The sequence below is a fragment of the Engraulis encrasicolus genome, chromosome 17 (genome assembly GCF_034702125.1).
Source record: "Engraulis encrasicolus isolate BLACKSEA-1 chromosome 17, IST_EnEncr_1.0, whole genome shotgun sequence".
Taxonomy (NCBI): Eukaryota; Metazoa; Chordata; class Actinopteri; order Clupeiformes; family Engraulidae; genus Engraulis; species Engraulis encrasicolus.
Genome location: NC_085873.1, coordinates 47,844,554 through 47,862,053, shown reverse-complemented (window position 1 = coordinate 47,862,053; position 17,500 = coordinate 47,844,554). Strand labels below are relative to the sequence as shown.

At 43.7% G+C, this 17,500-nt stretch overlaps 1 protein-coding gene across 1 annotated transcript in view; it reads right to left on the bottom strand.

The window, feature by feature from the left end:
- tbc1d12b (TBC1 domain family, member 12b) overlaps positions 1 to 17,500 on the bottom strand; it is a 73,509-nt gene that overhangs the window by 97 nt on the left and 55,912 nt on the right. The window contains exons 10-15 of the mRNA XM_063220794.1: positions 17,326 to 17,397; positions 15,772 to 15,900; positions 11,410 to 11,519; positions 8,794 to 8,932; positions 3,855 to 3,974; positions 1 to 2,531 (exon numbers count right to left, since the gene is read on the bottom strand). The exon at positions 1 to 2,531 is cut by the window's left edge and continues 97 nt beyond it. Coding sequence (XP_063076864.1) covers positions 2,460 to 2,531; positions 3,855 to 3,974; positions 8,794 to 8,932; positions 11,410 to 11,519; positions 15,772 to 15,900; positions 17,326 to 17,397 — 642 coding nt within the window. The 3' untranslated portion in view covers positions 1 to 2,459. The remainder of the gene's footprint in view (positions 2,532 to 3,854; positions 3,975 to 8,793; positions 8,933 to 11,409; positions 11,520 to 15,771; positions 15,901 to 17,325; positions 17,398 to 17,500) is intronic.

Below are 17,500 nucleotides of genomic sequence, written 5' to 3'. Positions count from 1 at the left end.
ACAACACAGAGAAAGACAGCAGACAGAGAGTGGAATCAACAGCTCAAGTATATAGCACTATTTCAAATCAATCATACACAGTTGCATTGCTTTTTTAAAAATCTTCTTACATTAAATCATACAGCTTAAGAGCTTTTAAAATCCAGAGAACCCGGTAAAACCGTGTATTTGATAGCATATCATCAAACCAATTCATCAAAACAAACAAAACAAAACAAAACAAACATAAAAGCGACCGACTCCAGTTATGAGCAGAGTGGAGAGCTTCTAAAAGCATAGCAATGCTGCTTCGAAAGAACGATTAATAAGGTCGTCCGTACAATTACAAACATTCACCGCAATATTTTTGTTTTGTTTACTACAAAAAAAAAAAACAGGTCATTCATTTCAGCTCTTGGATAACAAAAGCAAACGCGCCGCATAGAATGCAGAAGTGCTGTCTTAGTGCACGAGTAACGACGTGAGTGTACAGGTCTTCACATGTCAACTCATTTGCTTGCTTGTTTGCGACATGTAAGAAATAATAATTAAAAAAAGCTTTTTGTTTTCTCATGGTTTTTGTAACAACAACATAGTGACAGTACGTTCTCTCGACACGTCAACCAATTTACTTACTTGTTTGCAACATGGAAGAAATAAAAAAAAAGCTTTTTTTTTGTTCTCTCGAGATTTCTCTCGATTTCTGCAAGTACACACAAGATGCCTGAGCAATGCATCTAAACAGTAAGACACACAGAGTGGTTTTTCTCTGGAGGCTCTTTGCTGTTCTAAAGCTACACACCATTGCACTTCAAAAAATGACTTTCTTTTTCAAAGAAAGTCAACAGAAAAAACAAACAAACAAACAAACAAACAAACAAAAACATCTCTGACAGACAAAAGTGTGTTGTGTGAGTGAGAATAAAAGAGATGTTAAAAATCACATTTACCAGGCAACTGTCCTTCCATCTTTTTTTTTTTTTTAAAAACATTTTCAGTCTTTATGTGAGGTTAAATATTTCTGATTAACTGTTTCTTGATACCTTCATATACCGTAGCTAATCTCGATGCTTCTGCATGAAGCAATACCATTACATAACATAACATAAAGCATTAGGGTGAGTTCCGGTGAATTGGGCCACTTTTTTGCATATAAGTTAATGGGAAAAAGTGGCCCAATTTACCTTAATTCACCCTACATTACACTGTGGCCCCTGGGTTTACAGCTTCTGTTGTGGAATCAGAACCACTCGAACTTGTTTCAGAGCAGCTACGATGTGCAGTGTCCCCGGCGTCTCGTCTCTGCTGGGGGGGAATGGTCCAAGCAGCAAGGCCCACGTGGGAGTGTCGACCGATACGTGAGCGTCTGGTCTGATATCTTCTGCTTGGTCCGAACGAGAGAGACCTACAGCATCCCGTCTCTCTAAAGCATCATTGCTAACCAGTTAGCAACTTGCTAGGTTTCCAATGGGAAATCGCATTGCAAACAAGTAAGTCGCTAACTTAGTTAGCAACGATGTTGTCGAGAAATGCACTCCTCCTGGCTGACACACAACGAAAACAGCTTGGAGGGGACAATGACACAGCCTTGGGATTGAAAACCTTTTGTGTTCCTTGATACTGTTAAAACACAGCTATCACACACACACACACAGCTATTTCCGTTCCGTCCGCTCGCACCGGAGTTCACGAGTATTGGGGTTAGTGCCGAAACACACAACCGGAAAGAGAGAGAAGGAGAGCAAGTGTGGAAGGGAGGGAAATACATAAGAAAAAAAGTAGAATAAATGTCTTTGCGAGAGTCTGCATTATGGAGTCAACAGTGACCTGGGATCAACCGTGAGAGAAACATATCTGGAGTTGAGGCTTGCGTCAGGGAAATGGGGGTTTAGGAGTGGTAGTGTTTGAGGAATTTTCTTTGTGTGTGTTTTTTTTTCATTTTTTTTTTCATTTTCCTTGCACAATCGATCCAGTCACTGGTCCCCCACTGGAAGTAGGGAGATTGCAGTGTCTTTAAAAAAAAAAAAAAACTTGGACACGGTCCCACCAAAGGTTGAGCTCAAGTGACCTTGGGCAAGAACAAAAAAGGCAGCCATTGCTTCTGACAGTGACCAAAATAAATAAAATAACAACAACGAACAATCATCCTCATCATCATACACTCACACTTCAAAGCCACATTTTTTCCTGATTGTGGAAGTAATACTGGCAAAGGTTTTTTTTCTTCTTTTTCTTCTTCTCCAAAAGATTCAAGTGATTTCCCCTAGGCTTTCTAGGTGAGTCTTCCACACAGGAGAATTTGGTTTTTCTGTTTTTCAGTTCGAAATTCTTTTTTTCTCTCTCTCTCTTCCATTTCAGAATTGTTCCAGAATTCTTTTCCAGAGTTCTTGTTGCGGCATTTTAAGTCCTCCGTCCACAGTGACATGAAGGTTTTAAAAGTTCTCTTTAACTTGTGGTCCAAAGTTTGAGGGCAAGTTAAGTTAGGAACTTTTAAGCGCTGGACTACTGGTCTTCTCTGCCTCTTTGCTGTCCTTCATGAGAGCATTGAAGACCTGAAGGGAAAGGAAAAAAAGAACAAAAGAAACATTTTTTAAAATCTTTTCAATTAAAGTTTTACCCAGTATTACCATACCCTTCCACTCATTTCGTACAGATTTCAGGTCGAGGGTTGCACCCCGCTCAAGTTTGAAATGTTTGGATCTGATTTTAGCCAATCGCTAACATTTGGTCGTAACATGTAATCTGCTCCTATGTATTGCGTCATCACTCAGGCCCTTCCTTCTACTTCCCAGCTACCCTGAATGGTTAGGTTGTCTGGAGACCTCCGCAGCCTCGTCAAACTAAGACCCAAAGGAAATGAACATTGAGCGGAAGCTTACGGATGGCAAAGCCTCTGCAGCTTTATCTAGAACATTTTATTGTTTTGAAAAACAATATTATCAGGGCCACCGTAGTTCAGAGGGCTAAATGAAAGCCCCAAAAAATGTTCTCAAATAACTTCAACAAACATTAAAAAAACAATATTATCATCAAGGGGTGGGGTAGCATGTAGAGCAGTGAGGAAATGATGCCATCACACACTGTTGTGACACTGGGTGGGGACATTTCCTAGACATCCGTGGTGTGTAGATAGAGTAGAATAGAGTAGAGTAGAGTAGAGTAGAGTAGAGTAACATTTATTAATTCTGAAGGAAATTTAGGTGTCTAGTAGTATACATACAAAAAATACATTACTTCACATTAAACATTCAAATATAAAAAGTCTCTCAGTTGAATAGTTGTTACTTATTTTCGGAGGAGGGAGGGATGGAGGGACGGGGGGGGGGGGGGGGGGGGGATACTGTATAGTAGGTTCCCATATGAGCACTGTCTTACTCTACTGTAGATAGAAAGCTCAAATGAATGGGCAATTGGACTGGATAAGACTGGATAAGACTGGATAAGTTGGTTAAAGGGTACCTCCGGGGCATTTGAAGCGAAATCCCATTGCTAGAGTTAGTCAAATACAAACACTGACAGTAGCCAGAGATTGGTGCAATTTGACCCTTATGGCCCTGGATCCGGGATATGCCCTGAAGAAGGCCATAAGGGCCGAAACGTGTAGGCATTGTGCCCAAATAAAAATAGTAAAAATTGCAACCTTGAGCGCCTCAGCATTTGTCTACCTGGACAAAGTCTGAACAAATGCCTGCACTCATGAATGAATGAACATCTGAATGGATAAATACATGAATGGATGGATGGATGGATGGATGAATGAATGAACAAACGATCAATAAGCTGACTGAACAAATTAATTCAGACTGAAGGAATAAATAAATGAAACAAACAAAAACGCGCTCAAACCAAACCCAAACAGGTAGTAGCTGACTGACCTGTGTCCACTTCCTGTTCCCGCTGAGCATCTGCGTGGCGGAGATGCAGGCGAAGAGGGCGTCGGAGGGCAGGCCGTCGGGCAGCCGCGTCAGGAACTGGGCCATGTGGATGAAGTCCATCTGCAGCACCACATAGAACATCAACATTAGCACATTACATTAGCACATTACCTCAGGGTTTCCCAAACTGTGGTGCGTGCACCCCTGGGGGTGCGCGACCTGCCACAAGGGGGTGCGTGAGCTGAATAGAGCAATGGCTGAGATGTCTGTTTTTACCAGTGTTGCCAAAAGACAATCAGCCAAAGTCGCTATTGGCTCGCTGAAAAGTCGCTAGAAGTCGCTAGATGACGTCATGACGTTACGCATGACGTCACAGCCTCACGCACGGCGCACTGCTCTACAGAAAACTTGCCCACATGCCTTCGTCCACAGTACAAATGGGCGGTGCTAGCTACTTTTTGGAGATCAGAGCTTATCTGCAGCCCCGCTTAACCGTGGGAAACGCTTCTGACGGCGGCGCAGAGTCAGAATTATGTGGAAAAACAATTAATTTGTCACTGAAAATGCACGTTTTAAAAAGTCGCCACATGCACCAAAAAGTCGCTAAAGGCGCTAGATGAGTTTTTTGTCGCAATGTGCCCGAGATTCACTGCGGTCGGTGCGGCCAGCCTGCTAGTGCTCATTTAAATTTGTCATATGCTTGTAGGGTAGACCGAGTAAAGTTAAATAAACCTGTGTAACCACAAGACTCTGATCTAATTCCAAAGTGTAGGCATAACATAAATGACAGTCCCAAAACATTTGGTGACCATATCGAAGATTGTGTAATCTCGGTTTATGTTGACATTCGGTTCCTGCCATATCTTTGTCCCATATCGCTTGCCGTAGTCTCATACAAGCAGATGTACGTGCATGAGAATTCCTGTGCGTATCACAAAAGCTGCCACACCGTGGTGCATCATGTGTCAAGTCTGTCTCTACCCGCCGCCTCTGGAAATGCATTGTTTGGTGTCGTGGGGAGGGACACTGATTTGCCTCTCACAAGACAAGCAAAATAGTCGCTAGATTCGGCCAGATTGAGCTGGAAAAGTCGCTAAGTCGCTAGATGATTTTTTTTTTCGCCAGAGGTGGCAAAAAGTCTCTAAATCTAGCGACAAAGTCGCTAAATTGGCAACACTGGTTTTTATACAGAATTAATGAACATTACGTAAGGGTTAACGTTCGGCGAGAAGGTCGCTACCGTGGAATAGCAGCACGACAGAGAGAATCTTTAGACCCCGACGCGGAGCGGAGGGGTCTTGTTCTCTCTGAAGTGCTGCTATTCCACAAAGCGACCGACTCGCCGAAAGTTAACCCGCTTATTATATGGATATACTTAAATGATTCACACATGGCGGGGACATTTCTTTAGACCTATTTAATGTTAAGATTGTTGCTGCGTAAAACAAAACAGTGCCGTTGTGGAACACCGCTAGGCAACAGCTAGGTAGCCAGGACAACAGGTGTTGTCTATCACAGCAGCTGATTAGAGTGACAAAAGACCGGACCCCCTGCAGAGTGATATGAAACATTCGCTTTAGCCACTGACTTGTATACAAGCCAGTGGCTTTAGCAGTGAACGTCTTGTTGCCATTGACAGCGGTAGCCAGGACAACGGGTGCTGTCTATCACAGCAGCTGATTAGACTCTTGTTGAAAAGTCGCTTTAGCAGTGAAAAGTCTTGTTGCCATTGACAGCGGTCTGTTATAGACCAACCCGTCCGTTATCGAAAAATAACAGACGTCCGAACGTTGGGGAGCCCCGTTGAAATGAATGGAACATTCGACAGATGACGTCACAACCATATAATAAGTAGTTTTAAATTGTTTGGTTAATTGTTTGCTGGAAGGATCCATCTGAAGTGTAATTTATAACCCCTAGAATTGTCATGCAGGAAGTTACATTGTAATGATGGCAGATGGAAATGAGACATTCGCTTAGGGGGTGCGCGAACCACATTGAAATATGAAAGGGGGTGAGAGGGAGGAAAAGGTTGGGAAACCCTGCATTAGCATATTACATTAGCACATTACATTAACACATTACATTAGCATTAGCACATTACATTAGCATATTACATCAGCACATTACATTAGCATATTACCTAAGCACTAGCACATTACATTAGCATATTACATTAGCACATTACATTAGCACATTACATTTCAGTCAGTCTTTCACAACCCCAATCACTGCATGTAGTGAAAGCCCTTTGGAAGCGGCCGTTGCAGGCAGTTTGGCAGCAAGCCAATGAGTCTAAAAAATAGTTTGAGCCAACGTAATAGAAAGGGCCCACGTGTGCGAGTAGGCTATGTGTTTCAACCCTTTCGTAGGATCCGGTATCCGGCAGGATCCTAAAAATCATGATCCGGTGCATCTCTACTTGGGACAACTCAAACTTACTGGGACAGGAGGTCATTCTTACATGGGACCTGATAGGGTGGTGTGGCCACCTGTCTTACTGTATGTCTATGGCTGTGTGTGTGTGTGTGTGTGTGTGTGTGTGTGTGTGTGTGTGTGTGTAGGAGGGAAACTATTCTGAAGTAAAACTGACACACTTATCCAAAGTCACTTATGCCCCTTTATCACTGACGGTTTTCTGGGCTGCCTACAGCTCGACAAAGTGCGACTCGACAGCCAACTTTTTGCTTTTCGAATAGGCTCGACACAGCTAATTATAATGGGCATAATAGGCACATAATAGGCTCGACACAGCTCAATCGTGACGCAAAAAACGGCGGCTGGGTCGCGCTGTAGGCCTACCAGAAAACCGGCAGTGGAAAAGAGGCTGGATGAGGGCTGGATTAAGAGTCATCAATTTGTAATTGTCATTTTCAGTCAACTCGCTTCTGCATTTTAAGGCATGTTGGTCTGAATTGAGAATTTTCTCCATGTTTTCGGATTATATAATGTTGCGGGAAGTATATTAGACTAAACAGGCACAACAATTTGATTGAAAATCATTTTCGATTCCGCATCTTCTGCACCCCTCCCTTCAACAATTTTCTGACTCAAGACATAGTCACAATTCCAGAACGATGTGTGTGTGTGTGTGTAGCTCTGCTTAGCTCCACCAGGGGGCGAAGGAGCTACACACACACACACACACACACACACACACACACACACAGAGGTCTGGTGAGAACCAGGCTTGAGTATCCAGGTCAAGAGCAGGGTTTTAATAACAATGAAAAGTTCAAGAAGACGCTTTTGCAGACTTCTGTAGTTGGGCAGGTACCGTATTTTTCGGACTACAAGTCGCACTTTTTTTCATGGTTTGGCTGGACATGCGACATATACTCTGGTGCGACATATATATGGTTTTTTTCTCCACGGGAGAGCACTATGTGTTAATTCATTTCCTTCTTTCTTCCCTGTTTCCTTTCATTTACATTTGTTAACTTTGTGAAGCACATTGAGTTGCACCTGTGTATGAAATGCGCTATATAAATAAACTTGCCTTGCCTTGCCTTGCCTATGTGCGCAACTAGGCCTATGTTGTGTTGCCTAATACCACTGATAGAATTTTTTTTTTACAACTTACCACAACAAAAAATAGCATTTACAATGACGACTGAATAGAAATATACCACCCAAAAGAAGTTAATATAGCCTACTGCTGAGTTCAAGCTGACAGTAATTAAATATGCTGCCGAAAATGGCAATAGGGCAGCTGAACGAAAGTTTGGATGCAATGGAAAACTGTTTGGGGACTGGAGAAAAGCGGAGGAAAATGTGCATGTTGTGAAAAAAAACAAAAAAGCTATCTGAAGGTTCAAGGCCCACGTCTAGAAGAAGAGCTGAATACAGGACAAATGTGTTCTCGAACAACGCGCGCGCTGCGAGTCAACGGTCTTGTTACGGGCTCCATGACATTGCCAAAGAAATGAATAGGACTTTTTGCGGAAGTCAGGGACCTCGTGGATTTATCGCGTTATGCAATGCAATCCCCTCTCGTGGAGCGCTATGCAACGCAATCGCCTCTCTATCCGAGAACGAGCGTCTGCGTTATTAAAGACAGTCAGCCGACTTCCAGGTGAAAATCGGTAATTTCCGCGAGTTTCTGACAAATGAGCACAACGTGACACTACCATAGGCTACACAACATGGATGAAATCCCCCTCACCTTTGATACCGTCATGGGCTGAAGTCTCAGAAATGGGGGTAAAGAAAGGCGTGCTCTGGAGACGGAACAAAGTTGCCTCGAAGCCTCCCACGGTCCAAACGCAAAACAATGCCGAAAATTGAATGTTGTTCTGACTACAGGACAACATGGCGCGATATCACTGCTTCTTCTTTTTCTTTTTGTGGTTTTATGGCGGTTGGCAAACCATCTTAGTTGGTGCATTACCACCACCTCTGAATGCGTTGCCACTGCTTCAGATGCTGGTTTATGAAACAATGCCGTCTTTGAGCAGCAGCTTACCATGCGCCAGTTATCACAACATAGATTCCATGGATAGAATAACCTTTCAAAAATGTGCGACGATTAGTCCGGTGCGACGTATATATGTTTTTTTCATCTTCAAAATGCATTTTTGGGCCGTTGCGACTTAAATTCCGGAGCGACATATAGTCCAAAAAATACGGTACACAGGATATTATCCCAGTGGCGTTGTCATTCAACTGTAAAGAAATCCTGCACACTATCCATACCACCAACAAACTTTAATACAACGTTTCGTTTCGGTCATCCGGATGATCGAAATATTGTATTAAAGTTTGTTGGTGGAATGGACAGTGTGCTGCATTCCCTAACACTTGAACAACTATGGGGAAAAACCGCATTAGAAGAGGAGTGTCAAGAGCAGGTTTTAATAACTATGAAACCCCCATTAGAAGAGGAGTGTCATATCATAACTATGAAACCCCCATTAGAAGAGGAGTGTGTTGAACATGCCTGCAGCAGCACGTCCTCAAACAGCCTGAGGATGCCCAGCCCCGTGCGGAACAGGAACTCCTCCCCGTCGCGGCAGAACACGTCCCACACGCGGCACGCCACGTCCAGCGGCAGCGGACGACTGTACAGCGTGAAGATCCTATATGCAACACAACGTGTACATACACACGTTAACACACGCATACATACACGTCAACACACACATACATACACATGTTAACACACATACAGAATACACACGTCCCACACCCAACACGCCACGTCCAGAGGCAGCGGGCGACTGTACAGCGTGAAGATCCTACATGATGGACATACACACGTTAACACGCGCGCACACATACACACACACATACACATGTTAACACACATACATATACTATACAGTATACACAGAACACGTCTCACACGCGGCACGCCACGTCCAGAGGCAGCGGGCGACTGTACAGCGTGAAGATCCTACATGCAACACACACACACACACGTTAACACACGCATACATATACATGTCAACACACACACACATACGTTAACACACACATACATATACATGTCAACACACACACACATACACATATGTTAACACACACATACATACACACGTTAACACACACATACAACATAAACACGTCCCACACGCGGCACGCCACGTCCAGAGGCAGCGGGCGACTGTACAGCGTGAAGATCCTACATGATATATACACAGATGGACATACACACGTTAGCACACACATACATACACACACACACACACACACACAGTATACAGTAACTAGAGCAGTGGTTCTTAACCTTTTTTCTTGAAGCACCCCCTAACCTGTGCCCAAGACAAGCAGCGCACCCCCAACCCAAACGTCTACACGTGTGTATGCACTAATACATGATTTAAATGAATAATTACAATGATTCTTGCTTTAGACATTAATCAATACTTTAATGACTTAACATTGGGTCCAAATATGTTTTAATTTGATGTTGATTTGGCCTAATTATAATGTTTGGAAGCAGAATTTTGGTCACAACCTCAACACAAACAAAATTCCACGCACCCCCTGAAATCTCTGGCGCAACCCCAGGGGGTGCCCGCACCCCAGGTTAAGAACCACTGCCCTAGAGTATACACCGGGGCTTGACACTAGCACCTTCCAACCGGCCAAATGCTGGTAAAACTTAGCTGTGGCTGGTAACAATTTCAGTGCCACTAGCCAATTTGGCAGGTAGCTTATTCTGTTGTATGACATATCAGAATAGCCTATATTCTGCACTTTGCCCCTTGTTTGCGTTTAAGTTCAAGAAAAAGCTCAGTTACACAGTTTCCATTTGCTTGATTTATTTCCATGTAGAAAGCTGTGCACTAATCTTCTTGCTTTAGCACCTTGTGTTCTGAGGTTAGATGTATAGTCTCATGATAAAGAAAACAAGAATGAAGTTTATGGCTAATAGAATAGCTGAATGGCTAGTGACTCGGGATAACCACTAGCCACAATGGCCAGCAAGTGAAAAAGTCAATGTCAAGCCCTGGTATACACACAACACATCCCACACCCAACAAGCTACGTGCAGCAGCAGGAGACACTTGTACAGTGTGAAGATCCTAATGGACAGAAGAAAACTGCGTTGTTGACCTCCCTGAAATGTAGGCTGGTTGTCAGTGTTGGTGTGTGTGCTGAGTGTATCCATGTTGTCTGTCTGTCTCTGTGTGTGTGTGTGTGTCTGTGTGTGTGTCTGTGTGTGTGTCTGTGTGTGTGTGTGTGGGTGTGGGTGTGGGTGTGGGTGTGGGTGTGGGTCTGTGCGTGTGTCCAGTCTACCTCTATTGTGTGTGCTTTTCTCCAGTCTCTCTTTTGTGTGTGTGTGCACACTTGTACATGTGTGTCCAGTCTCTGCAAGAGTGACTCACCAGTCTATCAAATAGAGGTGTGTGTGAATGCATGTGTGTGTGTGTGTGTGTGTGTGTGTGTGTGTGTGTGTGTGTGTCTGTGTGTGTGTGTGTGTGTGTGTGTCTGTGTGTGTGTGTGTGTGTGTGTGTGTGTGTGTGTGTGTGTGTCTGTGTGTGTGTGTCTGTGTGTGTCTGTGTGTGTGTGTGTGTGTATGTGTGTGTGTGTGTGTGTGTGTGTGTGTGTGTGTCTGTGTGTGTGTCTGTGTCTGTGTGTGTGTCTGTGTGTGTGTGTGTGTCTGTGTGTGTGTCTGTGTGTGTGTGTGTGTGTGTGTGTGTGTGTGTGTGTGTGTGTCTGTGTGTGTGTGTGTGTGTGTGTGTGTCACCTGTCTATCAGGTAGAGGTGTGTATGAATGAATGCATGCGTGACCAGTCTATCAGGTAGAGGTGCGTGTGTGTGTGTGTGTGTGTCACCAGTCTATAAGGTAGAGGTCGGGGGTGAGACTGCATGTGTGTGTGTGTGTGTGTGTGTGTGTGTGTGTGTGTGTGTGTGTGTGTGTGTGTGTGTGTGTGTGTGTGTGTGTCTCACCAGTCTATAAGGTAGAGGTCAGGGGTGAGGCTGCGTGTGTGTGTGTGTGTGTGTGTGTGTGTGTGTGTGTGTGTGTGTGTGTGTGTGTGTGTGTGTGTGTGTGTGTGTGTGTGTGTGTGTGTGTGTGTGTGTGTGTGTGTGTGTGTGTGTGTCTCACCAGTCTATAAGGTAGAGGTCGGGGGTGAGGCTGCAGCTCTTAAAGTGTGTGAAGAGTCTCGGGAGGTTCTCCTCAAAGAACACCTCGAACGCAGCAAAGTACTTCATCATCTGAGGAGGACCAAAACAAATAACACAAACTCTCTTTTAATTCATTATTAAAGGGACACTGTGCAGGAAATGGTCAAAAAAGGTACTGCAACTATGCTGCTATTGAAACTGGGCTGCCTATTGCCAAATTTGATCTTTACATGAAAGTTGACTAACTATTAAACACATATTTTCTAGTGTGGTCCAAGTACAGTCATTTTGCAGTAAACATGTCTGTTTTTGAAAATTCAAAATGGCAGACATGGAGAAGATCCCTTTAAAGATCACGATCAACTTCAAGACAGTCACATTAGCAGTGAGCAGTGGGTGCTAGAGATGGGATTTATGGCTCTTTGACGGGATCCGGATCATAGTGGCTGGTTTCAAACAGCCGTTCAAAAAACTGGCTCTTTTGTCTCTTTTTAAATGATTTATTCAGTGTTCAGAACGTAATATTTTGACTCCACCTCTCAGTCATTTGGTCCAAACAACAACTGATTATCCTCCTGCTTCTGAAGACCGTTTCTGCCACTCTATAAGGCAGACGATTGTGGGTTTTTTTCCCCCTAATTAAAGTACTCATGTCAAGGTCACGTGTACAAAATGAATGTAAAAAAAATGAACGAAAAAGCGGTCGAGTGGCTCCCCCACTTGCGATCCGGTTCCCATCGTTCACTTCTGGGAGCCGTTCAAAACATTCGCGAACGTCACCACAACACTACTGGGTGCTTTCCATGTTAAAGTGAATGCAAATAAAATCGAAATATATCAATGTATCGGAAGTATCGGCCGGCGATTTAATCGAATTGCATCGTATCGTGGGGCATTCTTAAGAATCTAAATGAATCGAATCGCTGGTCCATGTGCAATGCCCTAGCTCCATAACACAATAGTAGTGGAAAAGTAATTGGAAAAAATCGAATCGAACTGAATCGCATCGTATCATGGGGAATTCTTAAGTATCGAAAAAAATCGAATCCCTGATTTAAGAAATCGATACCGTATCGTATCGTCACGAAGGCTGTGATTTACACACCTAATGCATATAGCATTAAGACCAGGAATCGCACCTGCAGGTATTTACCTTTCAAACTGGCTGCAGCATTTATGCATATTGACAATATTGACAATTCCGTTCTGTTTTTCTATTAATCACTATGTGTGATACAAACCACAACCACTTGCAGAACACTAAGTGTCACATGTGGCTAAGGCTTCTTTAAGGGCCGTACACACACGTCGCTACTAGTTACTCGCTCAGCGAATGAAGTCAATAGAATGTCGATGTGTTCCAGCGAGACTCGCAGGCGAGTAGGCGAGTACTGTACAAGCGATGCAATGTGGGCGGATCCCGAGTTGAAAATATTTTATCTTCGAGCGAGGCGAGTAAGCGAGTAACCAATTGGAATGCAGAGTTCAGTACTTCTCGCCTGTTCATTGGCAGTTAAAGCCGCGGGAACTTTCAGCGAACGTTCCATGAAAGAGAGGCGAATAGGCGAGCAAGCGAGAAGCTAGTAAATAGCAGCGATGTGTGTATACGGCCCTTTAGCCACATCCAAATACAGTGCTGAGTCTTATCAAAGGTAAATGAACAGTCACTTCACACATTCTGATTGTGCTAAAACCACCATCAAAGCTAGTAGTCGCAGAGCCCGGAGTAGTCTTGAGTCGACTGATTTTGTTTATTGACATTGTACAAAGCATTAGAAAGGTATAAAAATAAATAAGTCAACATATATGTCATGAAAACCTTGTAAAACATGTCAAAAGGATAACACAAAAAAAGCTTAGCAAGCTTGTTTCCATTGTGGTCCTTGAGTCAACCATTTGATGTATTTCAATAATGGTGAGACTTTGGTGTGCGTCATGGAAAGAAAAGAAGAGATTAAGTCATTGTCTTTTTTTTTTTTACTTTGTGGAGCCTGGAGTACAAACACAATGCCGGTGAATATGTGCTAATCCAGTGGAATTCAGAAGCAGAATGAGATTAAAAGCATCTGCAAACACAGGCGACTATGTAAAGCATGTGCTCTCCTTTTGTCTAGCGAGAGCTGAGGTGTGCTGAGGAGACAAGAGGCTCGCCTGCCACACTAACAGGCCCTTCCAGTTCCCCACAGGCAAGAAAGACATTGTGTATATTGTGGGGCAGCCGTGGCCTAGTGGTTAGAGAGTTGGTCTTTCAATCTAGGGGTTGCCGGTTCGAATCCCTCCTGACCTCTCCCTACATCTCCATGGCTGAAGTGCCCTTGAGCAAGGCACCTAACCCCACATTGCTCCAGGGACTGTAACCAATACCCTGAAAAATAATAACTGTAAGTCGCTTTGAATAAATGAAAGCGTCAGCTAAGTGCAATGTAGTGTAGCAGTAGTACATATATGCAGGGGGGTCAAAGACGTGCAAAATGGCATTGTCATTCAGTGTAACGGATGCCTTCTGCTGACTGTAACTGTAAAAAAAAACATGACTCTTTTTATATATTTATTGTTACAAGAAACACAAGAAATTCATGAAAGCCTCGGCTGTCATCCATTCACTTGAAACAATTTTAAAATCATGTTTTTTTGTAGTTACAGACGGCGAAAGGTGTCCGTAACACTGAATGACAAAGACGTCTTTGACCCAGGGACGGATTAACGCACAGGCTAGATATAGCTGCAGCCTAGGGGCCCTCACCTACCAGGGGACCCCCACAGGCTAGACATAGCTGCAGCCTAGGGCCCTCACCTACCAGGGGACCCCCACAGGCTAGACATAGCTGCAGCCTAGGGCCCCCACCTACCAGGGGACCCCCACAGGCTAGATATAGCTGCAGCCTAGGGGCCCGGACCTGTCAGGGGGGGCCCCCGTTTGGCCAAAAGTCAAAAATTGCAGAATTGTGACAAGATGCATATTGAAAAATGAATATGTATTGTCGAGTTAAGTTTTGAATCTTATGAATACTCCTCTCCATAGGTGGCAGACATGCTATCCTTAAAGGGCACTCCTGCCAATTTCAATGTGCTGTTGTATTGCTCACGCTACCCTTGACTTGTCAGTACCCGGTGACGCCGCAGTTTTTGGCCCAGCCCTTTCCGAGATATGAGCTATTCTCATGGGGGCAACTTTTGTTTACATTTTTTTTAAAAATTAGCATAGGCAAACTCCAATTATTTTCCCAAAAGGTATTGCTGTTTGCTAGCTGTCTGCTGATGTTGCATAACCTTTTGGATGTTTTTGGGAATAAATAAAAATGTTTTTTTGAAATGTAAACAAAAGTTTACCATTACCATTAGAATAGCTCATATCTCGGAAAGGGCTGAGTCAAAAAATGCGTTGTCACCGGGTACTGACAAGTCAAGGGTAGCGTGAGCAATACAACAGCACATTGAAATTGGCAGGAGTTGCCCTTTAATTCCTAGCTTGTAAGTATGTCATTGTCTATGTAATTTTGTTGTGAAATTTGCCTTGGTGGGGCACAGCAATCTGTAGCCTAGGGGCCTCGGGCCACATTAATACGGCCCTGTATACATGAGCTGGGCAAATGGTGCTCTCCGTAACTCAAGCCAGGAAATATTATGCATAAGGTGTATTGTTCCCCGTCTCTGCTTTGGCCATAACCAAATCAGTTCACAAGAAACAAGCACAGACCTCACAACACACTCTGCACTGCACATTCTCCCCACAGATCATGACACAGAGTTATAAGCAAACTCCGCTTATCACCCTAAAGACCCTACTTTCAAGCCATCTGGCAGAGCTTATGGAAGAGATTGATGATATAATGTTATGTAATATAGTGTAACAAAGATACATGTATTATTTCCAGTAGTGTAATGTAATGTGATGGAATGTAATAACATGTAATTTAATATAGTGTAAAAGCCCGTGGTCCACTCTGAGACAGGCCATCTGGCAGGGTTTACTGAGGAGATTTATAATGTAATGTGATTTAGTGTAATAAAACGTAGTGTAGTGTAGAGTAATCTAATGTAATGTAATGTAGTGTAATGTAGTGTAATCTAATGTGTTATTACCAGTTCGTGGTCAACTCTGAAGAAGGCCATCTGACGGGGCTTATTGAGGAGGTTGGTAATGTAGTGTAGTGTAATATAGTGTAGTGTAGTGTAGTGTAGTGTAATATAGTGTAGTGTGGTGTAATGTAATATATTACCAGTTCGTGGTCGACTCTGAAGAAGGCCATCTGACAGGGCTTATTGAGGAGGTTGGTAATGTAGTGTAGTGTAATATAGTAAAGTGTAATGTAATGTAATGTAATGTAATGTAATATATTACCAGTTCGTGGTCGACTCTGAAGAAGGCCATCTGACAGGGCTTATTGAGGAGGTTTGCGAAGGCAATGAAGGCGTCCGGTTCCTCCAGGTTGAGGATCAGCACGGCCGCGATGAACGACATGCCCTGCACCTGGGGTCAAAGGTCAGGAGGTCACAAGGTCAGGGCAAAGATTTTCAAGAAGAAGATTTTCAGTGTGTTTTATATGCAGTTCAGTATCCCAAATATGAGGCATATCCTGGTCACGATCACATTTCGGATAAGCTGTTTATACGAGAACAAGGAGTTATATCCCAGTCGACATTCTTGGCCGCTTTAGAATTCTCTTCAAATGCGTGTAGCCTGGATACCAGCAAGAGCGTTCTATGGGAAGCTCCTGTTTTCAGGATGAGGTGTTTCTATGCTTCAGTATCCCGGCTTCTGTTGGAATACCCCACCTTGCATATGGGTCAAAGACGTGCAAAATGGCATTTTCATTCAGTGTAACGGATGCCTTCTGCTGACTGTAACTGTAAAAAAAACATGACTCTTTTTATTTATTTATATTTATTTACAGGGAATTCTAGAAAGCCTCGGCTGTCATCCATTCACTTGAAACAATTTTTTGCAGTTACAGTCGGCGGAAGGTGTCCGTAACACTGAATGACAAAGAATTCTTTGACCCATATCCCAATACTGTATGTGTACCGACAGCTATTCTTTTTGGAAATAATTTCATGTTGAAATGCATAGCTTCCTTCTACCACTCCTTAGCAGGGGTCAAACTCGTGTAGCCCCTGTGGCAAGCTGTTCCAACAGAAGAATTACTGCAAAAAACTGAGAATTACAGCCTGTCAGCTCTTTTGCTTGAATGTCATAATGGCTTGCACAGCGTCTTAAAGACTGACTCGATGATATTGTGTGATGGAGTACACACCAACGCGTACGCAACCACCTAGACACGCAGGCGCACGCATGCACGCACACGCACACACACACACGCACGCGCACACACACACGCACGCACGCGCACACACACACACACACACACACACACACACACACACACACACACACACACACACACACACACACAAAACACACACAAAACACACACAAAACACACACAAAACACACACAAAACACAGTCACACACCGAATATTGACTTTAGCATTGCTTCAGCCCTCGAGGCTGCACGTGTGTAAAGACAACATTCCCCAAAACAGCAACAGAAAGAAAGAAAGAACAAAGAGTTTTACAATGCCTACCCTGATGACCCCAAGATAGGTCACAGACTCACAGGAGTGTGTGTGTGTGTGTGTGTGTGTGTGTGTGTGTGTGTGTGTGTGTGTGTGTGTGTGTGTGTGTGTGTGTGTGTGTGTGTGTGTGTGTGTGTGTGTGTGTGTGTGTGTGTGTGTGTATTACTTACATATCCCACATCTGGTCTGTAACAGGTGTGTGTGTGTGTGTGTGTGTGTGTGTGTGTGTGTGTGTGTGTGTGTGTGTGTGTGTGTGTGTGTGTGTGTGTGTGTGTGTGTGTGTGTGTGTGTGTGTGTGTGTGTGTGTGTATTACTTACATATCCCACATCTGGTCTGTAACAGGTGTACGCCCCCAGGATGCTGTGAAGGACATCATGGTATGGCCCACCCTGACGAAACAACACCAAATATGCACAATTAACAATTAACTTCAAACAAGCACAAGCACACACACACACCAAAAAAAAACAAAAAACCCATTCACTTTATAAA